Source organism: Carassius carassius, chromosome 12 (assembly GCF_963082965.1).
Source record: "Carassius carassius chromosome 12, fCarCar2.1, whole genome shotgun sequence".
Classification (NCBI taxonomy): domain Eukaryota; kingdom Metazoa; phylum Chordata; class Actinopteri; order Cypriniformes; family Cyprinidae; genus Carassius; species Carassius carassius.
In genome coordinates this window covers 30,885,322-30,912,378 of record NC_081766.1, presented here as the reverse complement: position 1 = coordinate 30,912,378, position 27,057 = coordinate 30,885,322, and the positions used below count along the sequence as shown (strand labels likewise).

The window sequence follows — 27,057 nt, the reverse complement described above, 5'->3', positions numbered from 1 at the left end:
TTATGGTCAATACATTACCGTATTTTCCGGACTATAAGTCGCACTTTTTTTTCATAGTTTGGCTGGTCCTGCGACTTACAGTCAGGTGCGACTTATTTATCCAAATTAATTTGACATGAACCGAGAGAAATGAATCAAGAGAAAACATTACCGTCTACAGCCGCGAGAGGGCGCTCTATGCTGCTCAGTGCTCCTGTAGTAAACACTGAGCAGCATAGAGCGCCCTCTCGCGGCTGTAGATGGTAATGTTTTCTCTTGGTTCTTGGTTCTAAATAAATGCGACTTATAGTCCAGTGCGACTTATATGTTTTTTCCTCATCATGACGTATTTTTGGACTGATGCGACTTATAGTCCGAAAAATACGGTTCTCATTATCAATCATCATTTACCATGAATGTAATAAAATCAGAATCATTATCGCCGAAACTGCTCAATGGCACTTCCCCATTCTCCCCCAAGTTTACCAAAAGTACATTCTCTGTTCAAAGTTTCACTCCTCCACGCCCAAACATTACCGAACTCTTTGGCTCCGCAAAGGTGCATTTATTTAATCAAAAATACAATAAAAGCAGTAAAATTGTGAAATTTGATAATTTCAAATAACCATTTTCTAATATATATTTTTAAATGTAATTTATTCATATGATTGATAGCTGAATTTTCAGCAGCGTTACTCCAGTCTTCAGTTTCACATGATCCTTCAGAAATCATTATGCTGCTCAAGAAACACTTATGATTATTATCAATGATAAAAACATTTGTAAAGCTCAACATGACTTTTTTCTGGATTCTTTGATGAATGGAATGTTCAAAAGAACAGCATTTGTTTGAAATAGAAATGTGGTATTATTTTATATTAATTATATATTATTATTTAACATTATAAATGTCATAATTTAGTGGATCATTGCTAAATAAAAGCATTAAAAAAAAAGAAAAAAAATCTTAAAAGTATTTTACCGTAATGTATATGCAGACATTGACATTAAACTAGATTAAAAAGGCTGATTTAGGCAATGTTGTTTCTTGTTAGTTCATGATACTTAATGCAATAACTAATGTTAATAAACTACAGTAAATCTCTTTGTTTCAGCATGTAAGTGTTATCCATAGCATTGCTTGGGAGAGAGTTCATCATAGTTAAATCGGATTGTTTAGAATCTGTCAAAATAACTAAAAGAAAACACTGCTGATGGGTGTGTACCATATGTGAACCTTGCTATCATTCGACTGTAATGTTACTAGGTGTGTTTGGTTTGGGGCAGAGAGAGCGAGAATGTGCAATAGTGAAAAAGGAAACTCTGCCTCCTGCAAGAACCCAGCGAAAAAAGTCCACGTATTGCATTTGTCCTGAAGATTTATCAAATACACACAAAATATCTGCTAATATTCACATACACACACACCCACAGAACGCACTGATGATATTCTACACCAGACATTATAAGTGAGATTCTGAGTGCTGTATTTCTGGAGTTTCAATAAAAACGTTTTCAAAAGTCTTTGTACTGCCAAAAGAGCATCCCATCATCCCACTCACAGTCCATCCTGCTGTGGCCGGGTCAGTTGTCTGCCAGATATTTACCTGTAGAATACAAAAACAGCTCATCTTTATATCAGATTCTACATAAAAGTAAAGAGTGATTTTCTCTTTTTCTTTTGTTGTTTTGAAACAGGTATCAGCAGGTAGGCTGCGGTCACTTTAAGACCTAATGCACAGACCCAGTATATCGACTACTTCAATTTCAAAAACTCAGATTCAACTCAGAGTTATATTTCTTAAAAGACGTACCTGCAGAAAACCTTTTTTTAACCAGGGACAGTCTGTAGCCTGGACCTACGAGCTGAAAATCACAGCCAGACAGAGTGCTGCCCTCACTGGTGAACTGCACTGCCAGCTGAGACGGTCTGCTGGGGCCCTCGGCTAACTGGAAGCGAGCCAGAAGAGCGCCCACCCCTGACACATGGACACACAGTGACAGGACAACAGATTTATATCCTACCAGAGTGTTTATTCACACAGTTCATTTGTTAGCATTTGCACTGGTATATTTACAGGGTTAACAACAACGACCAGGCAACTACTGCACACAGCCTGTATCAGTAACTGGATCTGTGGAAATGCTGCACAGGTGTGCTTTGGTCCTTTTAAAAACATCAGTTAACATGTTAGTCATAACCTTTTGCCTTAGTTTAAGCAACTGTAAAAGGTGCATGAATATTTAATAACGCAAGTACCTAGTCTGTTTATGATTGGTCCTAGCACCACTGTTTGACACTGCATAGAGTGCTGCAGTTTGCAGTTGGGCTTTGTGAGTAATTTAACTGACTATCATTATGGCATTCTGCCACATTGTAGGGTTGCCAACATGAGCTAAGCATTCTTGGAAAGCTGTTAGAGGGTTTACTATCAAAAGGACATTTACCTCCATTTTCAGATCTCTGGGAGAGCTCTGGGATCTTCCATGCTATTTTCTGTGTTTCTGGGTTCCTTTAAATGCAACCAATGGGCAAACATTACTATACATCAGCACACCGCTGTTGATTCGCATTGGGATTTTCTTGACAGATCCTCACCAGGTGGCAGGTGGGAGCATAGCCTGCAGTTTGTTCACGCCGCCGTCCACAGCTGCCATGAAGTGGATGTTGGTGAGTGGTGTGGGTGTGGGCATGGCCTCTAGGTTGTATTTATAGTCTATCCTGAGGTCTGTGCTGTTGGCATCACCGCGCCAGCTCACCGCAAGGTTCAGCGGAGTGGACTGGATGCCTTGAGTGAACACCTGTACACACGTCTCAAATATCACACACTACTACAGATACATCTAAGAGAATGAACAGATTCGGTTTTAAATGATAGAGATAGTAACGGATCATGGGCATATGTAAAATCTCACCTGGTACTTTAGCATGTCCACGTTGTAATACGTGGCCTGTGGTTTCTGCTCAGCCACTTTCTTCAAGTGACTCAACAAGTTTGACATATTGACCCAGAACTCCTTCGAATCACCTGTAGGTGGCGTGGTGTCACTGCAGGGCACAATTATTTATAGAATAATTCTCACACAATATTTATACTTTTACACACAATATTTATGCTGCACACAATGTTGTATTCACTAAACACATGCATTACATATACATTTTATATATATATCAGCCTAGGTACTTGAAATATCAGCTGATATTGGATATTTGTTAATGTTTATTTTTCCTGTTTTCACACTGAGATTACCTTTATAGTCATCTAACACTCCCATACAGTTAATCAGTTAAATACTAATAATTTAATAACACTAGCAAATATAATGTTTCGCAGTTCTCAAAATTTCATACAGTACATTATAATGTTGTGATGCCTAAATTAGCTTGAAGCATTGAGTTTTTTGTGTTTTAGACAAAATAATGCAGAAATCATAATACCATATTTTCCGGACTATAAGTCACACTTTTTTTCATAGTTTGACTGGTCCTGCGACTTATAGTCAGGTGCGACTTATTTATCAAAATTAATTAGACATGAACCGAGAGAAATGAATCAAGAGAAAACATTACCGTCTACAGCCGCGAGAGGGCGCTCTATGCTGCTCACTGCTCCTGTAGTCTACACTGAAGACATAGAGCACCCTCTCGCGGCTGTAGACGGTAATGTTTTCTCTTGGTTCTTGGTTCTAAATAAATGCGACTTATAGTCCGGTGCGACTTATATACGTTTTTTTCCTTGTCATGATGTATTTTTGGACTGATGCGACTTATACTCAGGTGCGACTTATAGTCAGAAAAATACGGTACTGACTATGATTAGCATTAGGGTTGGCTATCGATTGGGTTTTATTCAATACCAGCGCCGATACTTTAAAAACAGTACGGGTGCCTAAACGGTGCCTGAATCGATACTTCTATAAAAGAGGAGACTGGTCTGCTGCCGTTTTCATATGAAATTTAAGTTGACTGACTTTGAGGCGATTGCGAATTTGTGTACAGTTTATGGCGATAAATGCTATAGCCCCGCTAAAAAAGCCTAGCGACGCCCATGCTTCTTGTGTACATTTCAGAGAACCAGGACAAATATTTCTATCCATCGCTCAGGCATTTAAGAGACACCGAAATGAGGCACCGAAATCTGCTTTCTGATTTGGTTCGGTGCATACCGGTTCCATATGTACCGGTGCCATATTGGTACCAGGTTTTAGTACCCAATCCTAATTAGCATCAGCCATAACCTTAATATCTCGACAACCCTGTTTGCAACATCAACCCCCCCAGTTTCACTTCAGAAACAAAGCTCTCCTTTACAGTGGGACGATTTACAAACTATTTCTGAATCATTAAAAAGACCAGTATGTATTACCAGCAGAGGAGCTGTGGGTTGGGAAGGACCTGCTCCAGCCGACTGTACTGGCTGATGGTGAAGGTCAGCACTGGTGGACTGGGATGGGTGGAGAAGTGTCTGGTGATCCCTGCTGGGAAAGACAGCACCATCTCACCAGTGATCTTCACCAGACACCTACAACACACAGTAAGACACGAGAGATGATTAAGGACAGTTTCATTCAACTAAATGTGAACTAAATTCAAAAGGCGACTTCAAAATGTGCTCTGTGGCCTACCTAGTGGGATCTGCTCCTTTAAAGTAGGCGCTGATGGTCTCTGTGAAGGCGGCTGCCACTGGTAGAGTGTCCTGGTGTCCCATTGTGAGAGGACTTGGGCCTCTGGAACATGCTGAAATACAGAAGTAAATCTTATATCATGCAAAACTCTCACAACTTTCTGAACTTAAGAAGGCATTATTCCTCACGCATCATAATCAGCAATAGCTGTTGTGGCCCACCTGATACAGAGAGATTGAGCTCTCGGCCTAGTGTAGGTGTGGAAGCTGCACTCAGAGATGTGACGGAGGAGATGGAGGAGGTGCTCTCAGCTCTGGCCAGAGGAGCAAAGGGTGGAGGACTCCACGAGTAGATGGGGGGACTGAAGGGACGGGCCTGAGGAGAAACAAAACAACAGCCTGAATCAGAGATACTGGGAAGCCCAGTTTACACTCCAGTAATCAAAGGTGTTTGTTGGAACAGTTTTCCGGATCCAGCATTTACATGGGCACAGAGTGCACACATACAGTAGACAATCAAAGATCAACGGTTGATTATTTAATTTAAGGGGAAGTCGTGGCCTAGTGGTTAGAGAGTTTGACTCCTAACCCTAGGGTTGTGGGTTCGAATCTCGGGCCAGCAATACCACGGCTTAGGTGCCCTTGAGCAAGGCACAGAACCCCCAACTGCTCCCCGGGCGCCGCAGCATAAATGGCTGCCCACTGCTCCGGGTGTGTGTGTGTTCACTGCTCTGTGTGTGTGCGCACTTTGGCACTTTGGATGGGTTAAATGCAGAGCACAAATTCTGAGTATGGGTCACCATACTTGGCTGTATGTCACCTCACTAGTGTTAAGTTTAATGTTTAGATCTTCAGATTTACTGAGAACAAACAAAGCAATAACCTAAAAAAAACTAAACAAAAGCACTCCTTGTGCTTTCAGAAGGAGCTCAAATGTTTCACAGCAGTGAAGAAAGTCGACTGATGCAGTCATACCAGATCTGCTAGGTTTGGTTTTCCAGGTGGTAGTTTCGGTCGTGATGACGGTCTTGGTGGTAGAGGTGGGATCGGACTGCCAGAGGACAGGGGAGTGGCGACACGTGCAGGAGAGGACGGCCCTGAGAACAGAAAAGCTGATTACTATTATACTGTAAAAAATGCTAACCTGCTAATGTTACCTTAAAGAGCTATTTAACCCACAAGAATGGGTTTTGTTGGTTTAAATTGATGCAAATATATTGGTTCAGTAACGCTAAATTCTACTTTTGACCAGTTGAGTTTAAAATATTATTAATACTATTCCTAGTTTCAGATGATTATTACAAACTGTTTATTAATTTTCACAGAGTAAAATATAAATATAAAATATAATATTATATGTAATATGCTGTAAAGAACCATTTAAACCAAATAATAATCTAATTTATTTTTCTTAACAAAATGTGATTTTGCCATTTGGGTGCCATTAATAACACTGAAAAAACTACAACTTGGGTTAATACGCACTGTCATAGAAGCAGTTCTGTGTGTCTATTTTTCTGCAGTTTTGACAGCCCTTTAGCACTAGGGATGGGTACCGACACCCGGGATTAAAATGGCCCCGGGGCTAAATTATGAAAGACCGTAGTATCAGTAAGATCTGACGCTATCGGTTCTGCTTTCGGTACTGGAGGGAAAAAAATTAATGTACTATTTATTTTTGCTTAATAATGTTATCGTGCACATTTTATCTCACCAAACATTTCTAATGTGCGATCATATTAAGACGTTTGTCTGTGAGATCTGTGAGATCTCTCATGTGCGCCGCGGAGGCTGTCTGTCAGTCACACACACACCACAACAAGTGCGGCGCACACACAGACATAACAGTATGAAAACTCCCGCTTAATAATAAAGAGTGACGATGGCGAAGAGATTTGCTTAATAATGATATCGTGCACATTTTATCTTACCAAACATTTCTAATTTGCGATATTATTAAGACGTTTGTCTGTGAGGTCTGTGAGATCTCTCATGCGCGCCGCGGAGGCTGTCTGTCAGTCACACACACACACACACAACAAGAACGAGTGCGGCGCACACACACACACATAAGGGGTCATTCACATATCGCATCTTTTGCGCGCTCAAGTTCGCAAATACATTTATCCATTGCTGAAATTTCCGCGTCTTCATGGAGAGAGTAGGTCATGGTTGCTTAGCAACAGCAGAATCCTCAGGAGCGCAAGTGCCTGAAGGCTTTGGGGAAAAAAAATCACGCGTTTTTAGACGCGATGTGTGAACGGACCCTTACAGTACGAAAACTCTCGCTTAATACAAAGAGTGACGATTGCGGAGTAGGGATGGGTATAGTTAAGGTTTTAACGCTATTACTACTCTTACCGATCCTGCTTAATAATATGGCAAATTAGAAATGTTTGGTAAGATAAAATGTGCACGATAACATTATTAAGCAAATCTCTTTGCCATCGTCACTCTTTATTATTAAGCGGGAGTTTTCATACTGTTATGTCTGTGTGTGCGCCGCACTTGTTGTGGTGTGTGTGTGACTGACAGACAGCCTCCGCGGCGCACATGAGAGATCTCACAGATCTCACAGACAAACGTCTTAATATGATCACACATTAGAAATGTTTGGTGAGATAAAATGTGCACGATAACATTATTAAGCAAAAATACATAGTACATTAATTTTTTTCCCTCCAGTACCAAAAGCAGAACCGATAGCGTCAGATCTTACGGATACTACGGTCTTTCATAATTTAGCCCCGGGGCCATTTTAATACCGGGTTTCGGTACCCATCCCTATTGCGGAGACAGTAAAACTTTCCAAAGTGTGGTTATACTTCACTAGAGTTGATGCAGACAACGCTGGTTGTCATAAGTGCAACAAAATTTTTGCATGTAAGGGCGGAAACACAAACAATCTGTCAAAGCATCTTTCAAAAGTGCATTATGTGCAGACAGAAAAATGCTAAGTTTTCGACTGCCTAACACAACACAAAGTAACACAACACAAAGTACCGATAAGAATACAGTTAAAGTACCGGACCGTTAAGCAGTATCGGTAAGAGTAGTAATACCATTAAAACCTTAACGATACCCATCCCTATTTAGCACAAAGCCCTGCAAAAACAAGATATCATGGTCACAAATAAAAATATGTTCCCAAAAATTATCGATAAGTGACTTTGTTTTTATTCAATTGTGACTAAGACATAACTAAATTAAAACAAGGGAACAAATCATTAAAATATGTTCACGATTGAACTAAAACAAGGGAATTGATAAAACATGCACTGTAAAAAAATACAGCAAAGTTTTAAAAACTTGCAAATTTAAAAAAAGTTAAGTACAAATTTCCCCTAGCTTTTTCTTATTTACCCAACTCTTGTAAAACAATGTAACAAAAAGAGAGAAAGAGAGAGAGAGACTGAGAGAGAGAGAGAGAGAGAGAGAGAGAGAGAGAGAGAGAGAGAGAGAGAGAGAAGCATTTACACTGATTGAAAAGAAGTTGGCAGTCATACAAAAAATGTTTAGTTGAGTTAACTGAAGATTGTTAGTTTTCTAGAGATTTGCAACAATTACCTTTTTTAAGTTGTGGCTTAAAACTCAAATTTAATTTGTCTGTAGAACTCATATATCTGAAGTTGACTGAACAAAAAATGCTATTGGAAATTGGTATTAAGAAATAATGTTACAACTGAAAACTGCAATAACAGTGTCCAAGTGAAAAACTGAATACACTGACACATTTTTAACAAAACATTTATTCGAAAAAGCTATTTTATTTAAACATTTGCTTGTTTAAGGCAATTAAACAGGGAAATACACATCATCATTACAATAAATTTCTCTCAATAGTGAAATTAAACAATGCAGTTAAAACCAAGTTTTACAAAATCTGCCACTAAATATGAAACAGTACAAAACAGTAGCATGTACATGAGGGACACAAACTTTCAAAATCTGAAGGATTATCTGCAAAATACTCAAACGTGTATTTTAGTCCAAAGAGTACCATTAAAGCATTGGGAAAAGTCAGATGGTCCTCAATTAGAGTTTCCTCCAGGATGATGCAGAAGTTTAGTTATGTCTTTGTTCTCTGTGAGAGGTCATCCTCTTTATCAGTGTCCTAAAAAAGAATTATATAATTGTATTGAAAACTGTCTGAGCAATAGTTTAAATATAAAAATCCAAGCTCAAATACACTCTTTCAAACAAAACATGATGAAAAAACACCATAAGCATTTTTATTAAATATAACCACACATTTTATAAACGAATGGTGATCAATGAAAATATTAGAAGGACAAAATTTTGAAACCTACCAAATAAAACGGCAAAACGGGGATCCCCATTGAGCCTGTGATGGGGTGTCTGTTGTCTGTAGGAGGGGAAAAATATATAGTTTACATCTGTATGATACCTTACAAAAATACTGAAATTTATTAAGGATGGGCAGAAAGGGTTAGAAATGGAGGAGTGCTTGAGGCAACAATTCCACAAAAACTGATTGTTACAGGCACAAGTGTACACCCGATGCTTGAGCCTGTAGTGTTTCAGCAGCAGATTTTGACTGGCGCCGGTGTGTTTTTAGTACCTTTAATGAATTAAGTGAGCTTTCAGGATCTGCATAAGGAAATACACAAATGTGAGTGATCAGGTTTATAAAATACTAATTAATGCACAGACTTTAAAATGTTAGGCATCATAAACTTACCGACTGGCCATCACTAAACAACTGGGGATCACAAACTACCAGACTTACAAGATGTTCTGGGGCCTGTGTCATAAAACAAGTTTACCAAATAAGCCAGGTTTATTTCAGTTGGACAAGTTATTGTCAGCTGATTTGCTTCAAATCAGAGTCAGGTTTAATTCAAAACAAGTCAGACTAACTGAAATAAGCCTAGCTTACTGTATTTGGTAAACTTGTTGTATGAAACAGGCCCCAGATCAAACACTCATGCAGAAACATACGCCTTGTTGCTAGGAGACGCATGACAAATGAAAACAGTATGTGTTCTAAAATTACCTCAAAATATCAAATGTTTGATCTTCTCCGATTGGATGGAATTGAAGTCTGAATCTAATAAAATCGTCTGTGACTATCATAAACTACACGTAAATATACGAATAAAAAAAAGATTTCCAAACGCAACTTAATTGTGCAGAAAAATCCATTGATACAAAAGACAAAAACTTAAGTTATGTCATATAAAAAGAATTAAAATAAAGCTCGATTTAAACATTTAGTAATGTTTGATAACTAACAAAGAAAACATAGTGATGTTTTTTCTTCTTCTAAATAACTAAGTTAATAGGGAAACTGGGTAAAAGTGTGACTTCAATAAAAAACTATGATCATCAAAAATAAAACAAAGAAGCACACTTACCATAAACCCATTCTTCTGGATTATTGCCACGTGCTCTTCTTTCATAAACATTCTTCTTCGGCCACTTGCTGAACACTCGTTTCTCCCGCGTTGAAAAGTTTACATTGATGTACTGTACACAAGCAGCAGGTACTGAGGGCGTGGTTTATCACGCGAGAGGAAATAATGCCATCATCAGAAAACATCCTGATAATATTTTTTAAATGTATGGTTTATTTAAACATTACAATTCATTAGAACAGTCCATATGAGCTAATTGTGTTCTGTGAGATGAGCACATAGATAGTTTCTAATAAAGTGTACAGAATTATTATTATTATTATTGTTCCTGTTGTTATTGTACAATATTATGTTCTTACAATTATACATTAAAGAGCATTTAATTTCTTTTAAAAATCACTAAGCAACCATTGTCCTGAAGTAAACAAATGTTTACATTTTATTCCAAAAATTAGCATTTGTTTTTTGCTATGTGGGTTTGCAAAGTGCTTTTCACAAATCATCTTTTTAAGTTTATGGAAAAAAAGAGTATAAAAAACTTAGTTGTACTGACTTTTTCATGGATATTTAAAAAAAAATATTCTGTATGTTTTTTCATACAGAATGACCAAAAATCTATAATTTATAGAACCAAATTAATTTGTGGCGGCAACATCTATTTTCCCTTCAGCAAAAAAATTTAGACAAAGGAAATCATGAAGTTGGAGTGTGCTACTCATTAAGACAGCATTCATAGTTTTTTCATAGTTCATAGTTTAACTTACACAAAAACAATTCTCTGTCTGTTGCTAATCATCTAACTGTAACAAACTAACACTACATTGTTTCACACTGTACAGATTGGCATCACAATGCACTTCAAAAGTGCTGCTAATCCGGTTCCGGAGCAAGGTTTCATAACCGCATTTAAAAATGCTAATAGGTTTAGAATGGTGATAACCCTGGGTTAAGCACAGTGTGAAAAGCCCTAATGTGTCATTATGTTTTTCCATACTATGGAAGTCATTGGGGACCAACTACTGTTAGGTTATTCACATTCAACAAAATATAGTTAACAGAAGAAACTCACACAGGTTTGGAACTTGAGGGTGAGTAATAGATGACAGAATTTTACATTTTGGGTGAACTATAGCTTTAAGTACTAACATCAAACTCACCACTGCCAGGCCCTGGGGAACCCACCACACTCCTGTAAGTGGGAGGTGGAAGTGGAGGTGGGGTTCCTCTGAAGCTTCCTGCTGCGAGGTCTTTGGGTGACATGCCAAACACAGCAATCTCATCCCTCATGCCCACCAGGTCAGGGGTTCTTCTGCTGTCATCTTTCAAGGCAAGAGGGGTAGGGGTGGCTCCATGTGGCGGGTGGTCTGCCGGCAGGAAGGGTAGTCCAGGGCTGACAGGGGTGACGGGGGACTCTTGGGTGAGCTCTGATTCTGGGAGCTGAAAGCAGCAGGGAAGGTCCAGGGGACTCAAAGGAGAGTCTGAGGGCGGTGGCGGTGGAGGTGAATCTGGAGGCGGGATGGAGTGGAGTGGGGGAGGGGGCGAGACGGGAGGCGGCAGGTTGAGGGGCGAGGTTGGGTGTGAGTCCGCGGGAGAAGAGGACAGAGGTGGGGAAGGGGCGGGTTCATCTGGTGGAGGAGGTCTGGTGGGAGAGCCTTCACTGAAGCTCACCCAGCTGCTCTGCACCACATCTGATCCGGACCTGGGCGTCTCAACAGGCCCAAAAACACTGTCCAAGTCAGGCATGGACGCCCCTCCAGATGGGTCAGATAATGGGGCATCCTGACAGGCTGAAGCTGATCCATCTCCTCTGACACTAGGAACCACACTATAATAACCTGCTCAGACACAAAGACAATGAGCTGTCAAATACTCTTCCGTCTTTCACCACAGTTCAACAAGAAGTCAATATTGAGTTACATTTTACACAATATTGTCTGTTTTTCTCTACTTCACCAATGAAAATATTTTTGAACTAAGCTGCAGTGTAAATCTGAGCAACACAGTGATGTTTCGTTCCTGAATGAATCAGTTTTTAAACAAATCAGGGATTTTGTTGCTTTGTTGCTGAACGAGACAGCCATTTGAACAAATCGGTTGAATGAATGACTCAATGACTCACTCAATGAGACAGTGACTTGTCACCACCTACTGGCAATTTAAGTTTCAAATATAAAGTAATATTTCTTTTTTAATATATATTTTAAAAATGTCGATATTTAAATGATTATTTTTAAATTATTATTCTCATAGCATTATCTACACAACTGTAATTGGAGTGTAAATAGATCTAAATTGTTTCTTTGCCACTCCTGGATTGCAAATATATTTTTTTGCCGATACTGATTTAATTTGATAATTATTCTAGCTAAATTTATTTAATAAATATAAGAATCTGACATATGGGATGATCAATCGATTCAATGATAAGGTTAGAAAAAAATGGCCTTATAAAGATACAAATGTGCTGCCCTGGAAGTCAATTTAAGGTGGTAAATATCTTTCCTTAAAAAATAAATAAATAAATTGAATAACAAAATATTTAATAAAAAAATTATTTCTGTTACTGCTGATCAATATCAAATTTAGTCGATATCGCACACCCCTACCACAAACATAAAGCTGGAAACAAGTATTCTGTAGTAAGATGATTCTGAACAGGAACCCTGTTCTTTTTTAAGATATTGAAATGATGCAATTTGGGATGCTAAATGGGAAGTGTCAGTACGTACCGGAAGACTCCACGGAGCTAGAGCTGCGTCCAGGTGGAGTGAGAGGAAAGTTCTTTGGAGGAAGTGGAGGCGGAGCTGAAAAGACAGATGACAGGGCATGTTCGATTACTGAATACTGCATGGTATAAATAGTTTACATTATGATTATTAGAATATCATATAGATGCTAACATCTACATCTATAGTGTGCTATAAAGCAGTGCTGTTATTGCTAACTAAAATATGGAGCCCCGCACATGACATGCAAGAAAAAAATTAATAAATTGTGCGCACGATTTATAAATCGAGTGAACAAAATAGTAAATCGAGGGAACGCAATAGTAATCGTGTGCATGTTTTAGTACATTGAGGGAACGAATTAGTAAATCGTGCACATGATTTAGCCTAGTATTTTTTCTTGCATGTCATGTGCGGGGCTCCGTACTAAAACAATTTTATTTTATTTTTTAAACATTTGTGTCCACTGAAATAAAGCGAAAAAACAAAAAAAAACAAAAAAAAAAACAAGCTAAACAGAAATTAGACATGTTGGCTCTAACTAACATAAGTTTAAGTATTAAAATTACAAACTGAAATAAAAGTACAATTAAAAATAAAATGAAAATAAATGTAACTATTTGGAAGACAAACTAAGAAAAATGACAAAAGCACACACACAAAAAAAAGTAAAAACAGAAAATAGAAAAACAACTAGAAAAATAAATAAATAATACTAATCATTACGTAAGTAATACATATCATTGCTTTAAAGGAGACGCGCTTAGTACCCTTATGTATACCAATTTACATTGCTAATCAATTAATAAAATCAGTAATAATTGTAAGTTAAAGTGAATAATTTTTTGTGTGACCAGTTCAGATTTTTTTCTGGTTAATTTTGCAGATCCAGTCACACTCTGAAGTGAGCAGTGAAATGTGACGCTTTGTAGGATTCAGGCCCTTTCGGAAGGATCTATTTTAGCATTTGCCACAACTGTGGGTTTTATTGGCGCCTTCACTGGGGCTGTTTTGAAACTTCAAACTGGCATTATCAAAAACATTTTGAACATTTGATATGCAGTACCTCCAGTGGGCAGAGATCTGCTCAGAACACAGGAGGAGAGAGAAGTGGACTGACACCAGAGCTCCGGCTCAACCGGGAACACTGTCATTAACATTCATGAAAGAAACACCCATCAATCACAAACTTATGAATCACAGTAATGCATGACACAGAAGAACAATTCTTTAAATTACATTTCAATTAAATTTTTTCTAAAACTTGATCTTATAAGTCACTCATTAGTGTTCGGTTATTTAGGAATATTGTTTTACCTTCTGAGTTGTGTGCTTCAAAACTGCTCTCAAATGGTGGGCCAAAAAACGCTGTTCTGTTTTCTCTTTTTAAGAGACAGAAGGAAAACACAAGGTCAAAAAACACCAAGAGTATACAGGCAACTAAATTTAGTAATGTTATTCAATTGAAAATGAGTAATTCAATAGTGGGCAGAAGCACGATGGTGTACTAACCTGGGCGGGTCTGAACCGGGTCCTGGAGTTGTTGTGGGTGTTGGAGTAGATCGTCGCGGTCTGGCAATCTCCTCACCTGGAATATGCAAAGTGAAAATGACCTCTGTGATCTACAAATTGGAGTGTTATGAATACACAGGAAGCCAATATTTCCAAATAAATACTCACTTGACAGGTTTCGTTTCATCTGGCACTGGAACAAAGGTCACAGAAGAAGATAATGCAAATAACAAAAATAGATTTCAAAGACTACAAAAATTATAAAAGACAAATTAACTGACATAATGGGAGAGAAACCCTCTTTCTTTGACATTCACACAAGCAATTACTATAAAACATGAACAAAAACGTTCAAATGTTTGGTAAGATATTATTATGTTTTTGAAAGACATCTCTTATGTTTATCAAGGCTGCATTTACTTGATCAAAAATACAGTAAAAACTTTAATATTGTGAAATATTATTTCAATTCAAAGTAACTTTTTTCTATCTTAATATATAGTACAATGCAATTTATTCTTGTAATGCAAAGCTGAATGTTCAGCATCATTACTCCAGTCTGCAGTGTCACATGATCCTTCAGAAATCATTCTGATATGCTGATTTGCTGCTCAAGAAGCATTTGTTATGATCAATGTTGAAAACAGTGGTTCTGGTTCACATTTTTATAGAAACTGTGATACATTTGTCTTTACTGTCACTTTTTATCAAATTAATGCATCCTTGTTTAAAGTAAGAAATATATATATATATGTAATTTGTTAAAACATGAAAGAGTCAAAAACAGTACAGCGAATATTATTAAACTAAATTCTGGCACCTGGACACTGATTTCCATTAGTTGATGAGTGACAACTGATGAGTGACAAACATCCCCAGCTAATGGAAAACTGAGTCCAGGTGCCAATGCTGGAACATTCACATCTAACATGCTGAAGCTGCAGATGATATCGAGAATTTAATGATCCACTCATATTGATCCATGAAGGTATCAAGCTGTCAGTACAGCAGTAAAAAAAGGCTCTAGGTCTACTGTGCATGCGATAGCAGCATCAGACCTCTGTATCACACACACAACACATTTTTGTAGTAGTTTTTGAAGTTTATAAAATTCACACTTACTGGACTTCGCCTCTGAGATCAGCAAAAAAGGAGAAAGAACAGACCTGGTCAGAGAGCGAGTGACAGATCAGACAGATATTAACAAAAATTAAAAAATGAATGTTTGTAATGGACCTTTCCTCATCTACGGCACACACACCAAACCAACCACACATGAAACTTGACAACACATCCTCTAATTGTTTAGTTGTTTTTACTCTTTCCTAATGTCTAGACTGGCAAACTAAGGCTACTAAATTTATGTGATATTAAAAAAAGATGTGGAAGCAAACTTCTGCATTATACATGATGCATAAATGCATTCTAAATGTGTAACTCAAATAGTACAACAGGGCAATAGCATAGTTATGGGTTTGTATAAATTTAATGGAATATACTGTAAGTAGCTTTGGATAAATTTGTCTGCAAAATCCATGAATGCACATAAAGCCAGTACTTCAAATAACATAAAACATTTTTGTTTTAACATTATTTTATGATTGACACATAACAAAGTAAAGAAAAACAATAAGATGTGCCTCACACAGCTCCAGGGGGTGAACAAAGACCTCCTGTAGTGAATCGATGCATTTTTATAAATGTGGGGAAGTCGTGGCCTAATGGTTAGAGAGTCGGACTCCCAATTGAAAGGTTGTGAGTTCGAGTCCTGGGCTGGCAGGAATTGTGGGTGGGGGGAGTGAATGTACAGTTCTCTCTCCACCTTCAATACCACGACTTAGGTGCCCTTGAGCAAGGCATTGAACCCCCAACTGCTCCCCGGGCGCCGCAGCATAAATGGCTGCCCACTGCTCTGGGTGTGTGCTCACAGTGTGTGTGTGTGCATTTCGGATGGGTTAAATGCAGAGCACAAATTCTGAGTATGGGTCACCATACTTGACTGAATGTCACTTCACTTTCTTCTTTCTTTTTCTTCTTTTGTATGAAAAATAACCATATTTAAAATGTAATAATTAGGGGTGTGATGACACTTATACCACAAGACAAGATGAGACACGAGACTAGGTTCACAAGAACGAGACGAAACAAGATTTTTAGACTTTTTTTTTAAAGAAATCCTCAAGAATGAAATATATAGGGGAAAACAGTATTTTATTCAAATGAAAAACACAAAATGCAAAACATTTAGATGCATTTTGAAATCAACTTGTACTTTATGAAATTAAACATCTATTTTTATGCAGTAATAAACATGTAAACACTGCAGAATGTTTTGCCACAAACTCAACTGACAGGCAAGTAACTGCACAAAAAAATATAAATAGTAAATTAAAATAAATAATAAACAACACAAATATCCCTCTAAAGTGGAAGTGAAGCAGTCAGTCAAGTTTATTACTTAGCAAACTGATTTCCACTTTAATAAAAAATATATAAATTAAACACAATTAATGTATCCATTTAAAAGCATAAAGCAGTAAAATTGTATTATTAAAAAGCATGTCTAATTAATTAAAATCAACAAATTATGTGTTTTAGCATTAAAGCATAAATTATTTGAATGTATAAACAACTTATGAATTTTTTTCCCTTAGAAATTCTGTGTTGCGTATTTACATTTTTCTGGTTATCAAATGGCATAAAACATTAATTTCATTTATCATTTATCTTTTACTCCTCCTCGAACCGCAACCTTATCATGGTAGAGGGGTTTGATCCCAAATGATCCCAAGAGCTATGTTATCCGGGGCTATATGCCCCGGGTAGGGTGGCCCAAGGCAAACAGGTCCTAGGTGATGGGTCAGATTAAGAGCGGTTCAAAAGCCCTTTATGAATTCCCAAAAAACGAGGACCGTGATGTCGACCGGCATGGCACAGCCGGTGCCCCACCCTGGAGCCAGGCCAGAAGGCTGGGTACTCTACACTGCCATTCAGCCCGTAAGCACAAGTGACAGTGAAAGACCTATCCCCGACCCGAAGGCGCAGGGATGCAACCCTTTTGTTCAAGAAGGCTGGGTACTCTATACTACCATTAAGCCCGTAAGCACAAATGACAGTGAAAGACCTATCCCCGACCCGAAGGCGCAGGGAAGCAACCCTTTTGTTCACCGGGGTAAACTCCAACACTTGGGGGGCTCGAATGAGAGTGCCTGGTGGCCGGGCCTCCACTCATGGGAAAGGCCTCCACTCACGCAGAAGGAATCATAAGGGGGTGGTGCATTGTGTATCGGGCAGCGGTCGAAGGCAGGGGCCCCCATGACCCGATCTCTGGAGAGGGTCTGGACTCTCTACCACTCTGGAGTTGCCCGCGGTGAGAGGCGGCGGGTTGGTGTGTGGTTGCTCATAGCTCCCCAGCTCAGTCGCCAAGTGTTGGAGTTTACCCCGGTGAACAAAAGGGTTGCTTCCCTGCGCCTTCGGGTTGGGGATAGGTCTTTCACTGTAATTTGTGCTTACGGGCTGAATGGCAGTGTAGAGTACCCAGGCTTCTTGGGGTCTCTGGAGGGGTGTTGAAAAGTGTTCTGACCAAGGACTCCATCGTTTTACTGGGGGACTTCAACACTCATGTGGGCAGCGACAGTGACACTTGTAGGGGTGTGATTGGGAGGAATGGCCCCCCTGATCTGAACCCGAGTGGTGTTCTGTTATTAGACTTCTGTGCAAGTCACAGTTTGTCCATAACGAACATCATGTTCAAGCATAAGGGTGTCCATCAGTGCACATGGCACCAGGACACCCTAGGCCTGAGGTCGATGATCGACTTTGGGGTTGTTTCGACACTCAGGTAAAGAGAAGGGCGGAGCTGTCAACTTATCACCACCTGGTGGTGAGTTGGATCCGATGTCAGGGAAGGAAGCTAGACAAGACTCGGCGGACCCAAATGTATTGTGAGGGTCTGTTGGGAATCTTGGCTGAGCCCCCTGTCAGAGAGATTTTCAACTCCCGCCTCCGGCAAAACTTTGACCAGATTTCAAGGAAGGCTGGGGTCACTAAGTCCGAGTGGACCATTGTCAATGTGGCCACTTGGAGCTGTGGCCGTAAAGTCTCTGGTGAATGTCGAGGCAGCCATCCCCGAACCCGGTGGTGGACACGGGAAGTAAGGGATGCCGTCAAGCTGAAGAGTGAGTCCTACCAGGCCTGGCTGGCTTGTAGGACTCCTGAGGCAGCTGTTGGGTACCGACAGGCCAAGCAGGTGGTTGTGGAGGCAAAAACTCGGGGCCGGGAAGTGTTTGGTGAGGCCATGGAGAAAGACTGTAGGTTGGTCTCAAGGAGATTCTGGCAAACCGTACGGCGCCTCAGGAGGGGGAAGCAATGCCCTGCCCACACCATTACGGTGGGGGTGGGCAGCTGTTGACCTCAACTGGGGATATCGTCAGACGGTGGCAGGAATACTTAGAGGATCTCCTTAATCCCACCGACATGTCATCCGTGGAGGAAGCAGGGGCCGAGGGCTCAGAGGTGGACTCATCCATCACCCAGGCGGAAGTCACCAAGGTAGTTAAGAAGCTTCTTGGTGGCAAGGCACCAGGGGTGGATGAGATCCACCCTGAGTACCTTAAGTCCCTGGATGTTGTGGGGCTGTCTTGGCTGAAAGGCTCAGTACTAGGGCCGCTACTCTTCACGCTTTATATGTTACCCTTGGGAGATATCATCAGGAAACATGGTGTTAGCTTTCACTGTTATGCTGATGATACTCAGCTCTATATTTCTTCGCGGCCCGGTGAAACACACCAATTTGAAAAGCAATCTTTCCTTAGAAAGCCACGTTTCTAGCATTTGTAAAACTGCATTTTTCCATCTCAAAAATATATCTAAATTACGGCATATGCTCTCAATGTCAAATGCAGAAATGTTAATCCATGCATTTATGACCTCAAGGATAGATTATTGTAATGCTTTATTGGGTGGTTGTTCCGCACGCTTAGTAAACAAACTACAGCTAGTCCAAAATGCAGCAGCAAGAGTTCTTACTAGAACCAGGAAGTATGACCATATTAGCCCGGTCCTGTCAACACTGCACTGGCTCCCTATCAAACATCGTATAGATTTTAAAATATTGCTTATTACTTATAAAGCCCTGAATGGTTTAGCACCTCAGTATTTGAATGAGCTCCTTTTACATTATAATCCTCTACATCTGATACGTTCTCAAAACTCAGGCAATTTGATAATACCTAGAATATCAAAATCAACTGCGGGCGGCAGATCCTTTTCCTATTTGGCGCCTAAACTCTGGAATAACCTACCTAACATTGTTCGGGAGGCAGACACACTCTTGCAGTTTAAATCTAGATTAAAGACCCATCTCTTTAACCTGGCATACACATAACATACTAATATGCTTTTAATATCCAAATCCGTTAAAGGATTTTTAGGCTGCATTAATTGGGTAAACCGGAACCGGAAACACTTCCCATAAAACCCTATGTACTTGCTACATCATTAGAAGAATGGCATCTACGCTAATATTTGTCTGTTTCTCTCTTGTTCCGAGGTCACCGTGGCCACCAGATCCAGTCTGTGTCCAGATCAGAGGGTCACTGCAGTCACCCGGATCCAGTACGTATCCAGACCAGATGGTGCATCAGCACCTAGAAAGGACCTCTACTGCCCTGAAAGACAGCGGAGACCAGGACAACTAGAGCCCCAGATACAGATCCCCTGTAAAGACCTTGTCTCAGAGGACCACCAGGACAAGACCACAGGAAACAGATGATTCTTCTGCACAATCTGACTTTGCTGCAGCCTGGAATTGAACTACTGGTTTCGTCTAGTCAGAGGAGAACTGGCCCCCCAACTGAGCCTGGTTTCTCCCAAGGTTTTTTTCTCCATTCTGTCACCGATGGAGTTTCGGTTCCTTGCCGCTGTCGCCTCTGGCTTGCTTAGTTGGGGACACTTCATCTACAGCGATATCGTTGACTTGATTGCAAATAAATGCACAGACACTATTTAACTGAACAGAGATGACATAACTGAATCCAATGATGAACTGCCTTTAACTATCATTTTGCATTATTGACACTGTTTTCCTAATGAATGTTGTTCAGTTGCTTTGACGCAATGTATTTTGTTTAAAGCGCTATATAAATAAAGGTGACTTTGACTTTGACACGCCTCTACAGCATCGTGTGGCGGTCGGGGGGACAGTGCCTCTGGAATGGCAGACCGGGGTGGCCCCTCTTTTCAAGAAGGGGGACCGGAGGGTGTGTTCCAACTACTGGGGAAATCACACTCCTCAGCCTTCCGGGGAAAGTCTATGCCAGGGTACTGGAGAGGAGAATTCGGCCAATAATTGAACCTTGGATTCAGGAGGAACAATGCCAGGTATCCGCGTGTTTTGTGGATTTGGAGAAGGCATTCAACCGTGCCCCTCACGGCCTCCTGTGGGGGGTGCTCCGGGAGTATGGGGTCCAGGGCCCTCTGTTAAGGGCTGTCCGGTCCCTATATGACCAGAGCAGGAACTTGGTTCGCATTGCCGGCGGTAAGTCAGACTTGTTCCCGGTACAAGTTGGACTCTGGCAGGGCTGCTCTTTATCACCATTCCTGTTCATTATTTTTATGGACAGGATTTCTAGGCGCAGCAAGGGGCTGGAGGGTGTCCGGTTCGGGGACCACATGATTTCGTCTCTGCTTTTTGCAGATGATGTTGTCATGTTGGCTTCATCAGGCCAGGATCTTCAGCATGCGCTGGGACGGTTTGCAGCCGAGTGTGAAGCGGCTGGGATGAGAATCAGCACCTCCAAGTATGAGGCCATGGTTCTCAGCCGGAAAAGAGTGATATGTCCACTTCAGGTTGGTGGAAAGCTCATGCCTCAAGTGGAGAAGTTCAAGTATCTTGGGGTCTTGTTCACGAGTGAGGAAAGGATGGAGCGGGAGATTGACAGGCGGATAGGTGCAGCTTCTGCAGTGATGCGGTCGATGTACCCGTCTGTCTTGGTGAAGAAAGAGCTGAGCTGCAAGGTGAAGCTCTCGATTTACCGGTCGATCCACGTTCCTTCTCTCACCTATGGTCTTGAGCTGTGGGTCATGACCGAAAGGACAAGATCCTGGATACAGGTGGCCGAAATGAGTTTTCACCGTAGGGTGGCTGGGCGCTCCCTTAGAGATAGGGTGAGGAGCTTGGCCACTCGGGAGGAGCTCAGAGTAGAGCCGCTGTTCCTCCACATTGAGAGGAGCCAGCTGAGGTGGCTCGGGCATCTGTCCCGGATGCCTCCTGGACGCCTTCCTGGGGAGGTGTTCCAGGCACGTCCCACCGGGAGGAGGCCCCGGGGAAGACCAAGGACAAGCTGGAGGGACTATGTCTCTCGCTGGCCTGGAAATGCCTCGATATCCTCCCGGAAAAGCTGGAGGAAGTGTATAGGGAGAGGGAAGTCTGGGCGTCTCTGCTTAGACTGCTGCCCCCTCGACCCGGCCCCGGATAAATTAAATTTATGCATTTAGAAGACACTTTTATCCAAAGCAACTTACATTGCATTCAGGCTAACAATTTTCTACTATCATGTGTTCCTGGAATTCAAACCCCCAACCTTGCGCTTGCTAATGCAATGCTCTACCAGTTGAGCTACAGGAACACGCAGAAGAAGATGGATGGATGGATTTATATTTTAATTATTGAAACTTAAACAAACTTTATTTTATGGCAAACAAAGGAGATGAAAGATTAAAATATTAAAGATTAAAATTAAAACATGGAAAAATGTTGTGTGATTAATTTAAAAAAAAAAATGTTTGTTTCATTTTAGCAGTAGCAGAAGTAGTAATAGGCTATGTACATTCTACTAAAAAAAAGTACCAGTCTTTTATTTTGACGGGTTGCCGCTAATACCTTTACAGTTCTGTGTATGTGATATGACGCTAGTTTTACTAAAATCAAACAGTAAAATGCTCATGAAGTGACCCTCAGAGCAGGTTTGGAGATGTTGTTCATGGGTTTCTGTCCTCATTTTGTGAGACAGCAGACGCTAAAATTACTGCGAGCATCACACGTGCTTCTGTGTGTAGAAAATGAAACCACGCGTCTGCGCCATTTATTAACAGAGACACGCAGAAAATGCAGAATTCATTTTAAATGGACTTTTACAGCTTTATATTTACATATAGGTACATATCGTGATTTGATCTAAGTGTAATGACCTACTTTTGATTGATTAATCAATTAAAAATTTCACAAATTACATGACATTCTGTGTTAAACTATGAATTCTGGTTTTATGACTGGATAAAGACTACACTGCGTAATGTTCCCACTTATCATGCGTCCGCTTGCCGTATATGAAATAAAATATCTTACATACCACCACTGGTGAAATGGCAAGTGTAATGCAAATATATTTGAGGTCTGGGCAAGGGTATCATAATGTTCTCCAAAGTCAGATCTCGTCACACCCCTAGTAATCATCCATTAAATCTATCATGCGCTCACTGTTGTACACTGCAGCAGTTTTAGGGAATTACGTATGAGGTCAGCTTCACACGAATGCGCTGCTCAGAAGGGACGCATGTGGAAACGCAGTGGAGAGATCAAAACAACAGTTATGGATTATATGGATGGATACGCTTTATTTCACTTCTTTTGGACTGATGAACTGCAACACCCGCTGAGTGCCATTAAACAGCTTGGAAGATCAAAGTTAATTTTTAATATAACTCGGATTGGATTCATCTGAAAAAAGGAAGTCATGTACGCCTAGGATGACTTGAGGGTGAGTAAATAACGGGCTATTTTTACATTTTGGGTGAACTAACCCTTTAACCACACAAACAAGCTACAGTGCTTGAGGGCAGGTCAAGTGGGATTTGGATTCCTGACGACTCGTTTAGACTGTTCACAGTCGATTATTTTTTTGGGAGAACAACTTTATTTATTGTGAACTTTCAGATTCACATTCACATGTATATTCGGCAATATATGAAATGGCATGATGGGGCACTTTAAATGGATCTGCCATTTGCTGTTATGGTCCCAAGAGCTAAGATACATAAACTAAACTAAGGAACAACCATGAATGTGACAGATATTATACAATTCTAACTACATCTTTAATGGTCTAAGGAAGGTTAAAAACACTTGCTTACCGGACTCTTTCTCTGAGTGAGGAAACAAACAGAAGAAAAGAGGAAATCATCTCAGTATTTGAATGTGAATATTACTATGGGACATCAGCACTGTGATAACTGCGAGACTATGGGACATCAGCACTGTGATAACTGCGAGACTAACCAGAGGAGCAGGAGAGATCGCCAGCGTCCCCACTGAGGCCTTTAGCTCATCCATAGAGGACACTGTGTAGTTTCCACTGTTTGCCGTCAACGGCTTGATCTTGATCTTGAATTTCTTCCCATGCTCCTCCTCTGCCTCTGACTCACTGGAGGAGAATAACATCTTGACTGTTGGAGCTGGTGAGTCTTGTTAAAGAAATTCGTTTCGAATACATGGCTAAATACTTTTTTAACAAATAAAATGTCAGAAAAGATAAGAAACAGTACAGATCAATATGTAAGCATAGACTGGATATCTCCCCCTTGTTCTCCAGGTTTAACGCTGTAGCCCTCATCATCCACATCCGGAGAGTTCTGTTACAAAACAGACAAACACATGGAGTATCACATTCACAGGAGTAAAGGAGTAAAAACAGAAGAAAAATTAGCATTCAGAGAGAATTACTTACATATCGATCCCACTCAATCTCACCGTAGAAACCATTAGGTGCTCCATTGGCTTTTTTCTGAGAATGAAACGTGTGGGACAAGACATTGTAAGAACAAAAACAATGATATATTATATTTCACAACAAAGCCTTCACTGACGTGGATTATGCTGTACTCACAGATTTGTCTTTGTCTGGTGATCCACTGAAAGAAATGAAAGCAATTGTTCAGATTTCAGACATAAGACTGAATGTTAAGTATATATACACAATATACTTCAAATTGACCAAATTTAATGGGCATGAAGTTAACATAATGTGACTATATGATTGTGACCCCTCTCAAAGTTTACTATATGCATAATGAATATAAATGTTTGTGCTTATGCCAAGCTTGACAATATGCAGTTGTTTAGAAACACTCTTGTTCAAAATAAGCTGCAAGGTGGACCAGACTTTATATTAACAGTCAAAGACTAGCTTTTCTACTGCTACACATTTGACAAAATGACTCTAAACCAAGTCTTAGCACTGCATAATCATTCTAGAAAAACACAATTCACTCAAATCACAATAAACTAGGTTGTGCAAGGCAGCCATTTCTACACATGCACCAGTGAGCAAATCAGAAAACCCTTTAGAGATCTGATGTCTACGGTCACATCACAGACTGTTCTTACTCACGTGGAGTCACTGTCCTTTTCTTTCTTCCGTAACCCGAAGGCCTTTCGGGTACGCTTTTTCAGTCCTGTTAAAAGTCATGTTTGTCATCAGAAACAAAAGAATTCACAGTTCCTCTATAGTGCAACATACATACAAAGTTCGGGGTCAATACAATGTTTTTTTCCTTTTCATTTTTGAAGGAAGAGCTAACCTAGGCAGTTAAACAGTAATACTGTGAAATATTTTACATGCATATATTTTAAAATAACTGTTTTGAATATAAATAATATGTACCAAGTATACAAGAATTGGCAAAATGCAGTTGCATAATGTTTTTTAGATAATGTAAATATCACACTGGTGCCAAGCATGTCATCAACTACCCAAACACAAAGCAATAGGTTAAACAGTAGACAGCAAAATTCACTAGCATCTGAAAAAACAAACTTAGAATTCAGTTACCAGGGGAGTGACATTTCCCATAAATATTTCAACATCTGCAACTAAAAAATGCAAACATTTTTTCAAGACCTCGTTTTAAGTGGACTGAATTAAATGCTGATTTTTTTTCTTTTCATTTTTGTAATATTTGCATCAAGGCTGCATTACTTCCATTACACTAGGATTCAAAGCAAATGTTGGATGACCAAATCTGCAATGAGGCCATGCAGTCATTTTAATGATGGAAGGGTGTCAGCAGCAACAAATATCCAAGATCTTTTCTCTATCGTCTAGTTTACTTTTATGCAGAAACAAGAGCCCCTAAGGACTGGCACCATGGTCGATATTAACAGATAAGAAACAAGAATTTATAGCCTGGAGATCTTGGCATACTGGACTGCTTGAGGGGCTCAGTGCCAATATAAAAGCCTTATGTTTTGAGTTCACCCATCATGCCTCTAGTCTAAAAGACCTCGAGGGAAAAGCTGACATTTCCTTTGCTGCTTGGTTAAACGCGAAGCAATTAAGTCGAGTTACTACAAAACAAAAATTAGGAGATGATACTGCGTGCAGCCCGCTCACTACCTAAAACAAATGAATCTAAAATGCCACTTAATAAGGACAGTTTTGTAAGATTGGATTCAAGGAATAGACTGTTTTTTTATACAGTCTATGGGAATAGATCACCCACCAACATGATGTCATTACACATCCTTGTGTCATTAAAAAAAAAGATGTATTTTTTCTTACGTAGAACACAAAAGGAGGAATTTTGAGGAATGTACTGGCTGCTCTTTCTGATTATTGATGGCACAGACAATCAATGTGGACTGGAGCTTTCAAGCTTCACAAAAGGACACAAACACATCATAATGGTGGTCCATACAACATATACTACATTCAAAGTCACTGTACACAGGCTTTTCTAACAAACATGAACCTGATCATTAATGAACTGGTTTTATTTAAACTTTATTCAGTTTTTTTAAACTGATTCAGACCAGTATTGAGAACAGTATCAACTATTTCACTCAGGATCCTACAATGGTGTTTAACAAAACCTTAAAACCATAAATAAAATAATTCAAATGTTTTTGAAATAAGTCACTTTGCTCACCAAGTCTACATTTATTTAAAATACAATAAAAACTGTAACGTTATGAAATATTAAAGTTTAAAAGAACTGATGAATTTCCAGCATCATTCCTCCAGTCTTCAGTGTCTCCAGAAATCATTCTAATAAGTTTATTTGCTGCTCAAGAAACATTCATTACTGTTATCAATGTTGAAAACAGTACTATTCTTTAGAATTTCCAAAAAATTTCCAGGAAAAATAAATATTAATAAAAATCACACAGGTTTGGAACTACACAATGACGAATAGATGGTGACAAAAAACAAAATGTACATATCTAGAGGAAATAAATCATGGCATGAAGTGCCCTGTAAGATCATGAGGGTGGGACTGTGAACCACAGAGCAAGGCACACACGCATCATGATGGTAGATTTATTTTGTGCACTGGACCACATGTGCAAATCTGGCCCACAGAAAACCCTCAATTTAAATGTGCCATCATGATGTTTTTGTGTATGTGTCACGGTGCAAATACACATGCCCTCTGTCCATACAACGTGAGACACATAATCCTTCACCTCTTTTCAAGGAGACAGACACCGAAACAAGCATGTGCTGCATTCGAATGTCATGTACAGTACTAGGGAATATTAGCACGCTAATAAATAATATCAACGGACAAGCGACGAATTTAAGGTCCCAAAGTGGATTTTTATTTTTTACCTTGCATCATGGTTGCAGCACTTCATTCCTCGGTTTCAAGCGAACAAACAAACTGACATGAGATACAGCAGTGATCCGGTAACCGGTGGTTAAAGGAAAGGCTCATATTGTCCAGCCCCTCACGTCCTCGTCTCTCGGGTTTCCCGGTAGATTAGGCCCCGGGCACCGCCGCATGAGCAGCATCCACACACGCCATCATCACAGAGGGGATGCTGAGGACAGCCGA

General features: G+C 39.9%; 1 protein-coding gene across 1 annotated transcript; it reads right to left on the bottom strand.

Annotated features, from left to right (window-relative positions):
- Window positions 1-1,202: 1,202 nt before the first annotated feature.
- Window positions 1,203-27,057, bottom strand: LOC132155217 (SH3-containing GRB2-like protein 3-interacting protein 1). The gene is made up of 22 exons (XM_059564085.1): window positions 26,832-27,057; window positions 24,612-24,675; window positions 24,108-24,132; window positions 23,949-24,005; window positions 23,796-23,853; window positions 23,489-23,679; window positions 15,346-15,357; window positions 14,392-14,416; window positions 14,224-14,299; window positions 14,029-14,093; window positions 13,778-13,858; window positions 12,715-12,789; window positions 11,143-11,820; window positions 5,583-5,704; window positions 4,830-4,983; window positions 4,609-4,720; window positions 4,350-4,505; window positions 2,896-3,028; window positions 2,579-2,781; window positions 2,428-2,492; window positions 1,794-1,958; window positions 1,203-1,586 (listed from the first exon to the last, which is right to left on the bottom strand). The coding sequence occupies exons 1-22, from the start codon at window positions 26,839-26,841 to the stop codon at window positions 1,564-1,566; spliced, it is 2,550 nt and encodes an 849-aa protein (XP_059420068.1). The 5' UTR covers window positions 26,842-27,057; the 3' UTR covers window positions 1,203-1,563.

Excerpts from the sequence above, each read along its gene's own strand:
- LOC132155217 (XM_059564085.1), bottom strand. Across the intron at positions 4,721-4,829 it reads GCTCAATCTCTCTGTATCAG|CATGTTCCAGAGGCCCAAGT; the intron begins GTGGGCCACAAC and ends TCTGTATTTCAG. Across the intron at positions 2,782-2,895 it reads TGGACATGCTAAAGTACCAG|GTGTTCACTCAAGGCATCCA; the intron begins GTGAGATTTTAC and ends ACGTGTGTACAG.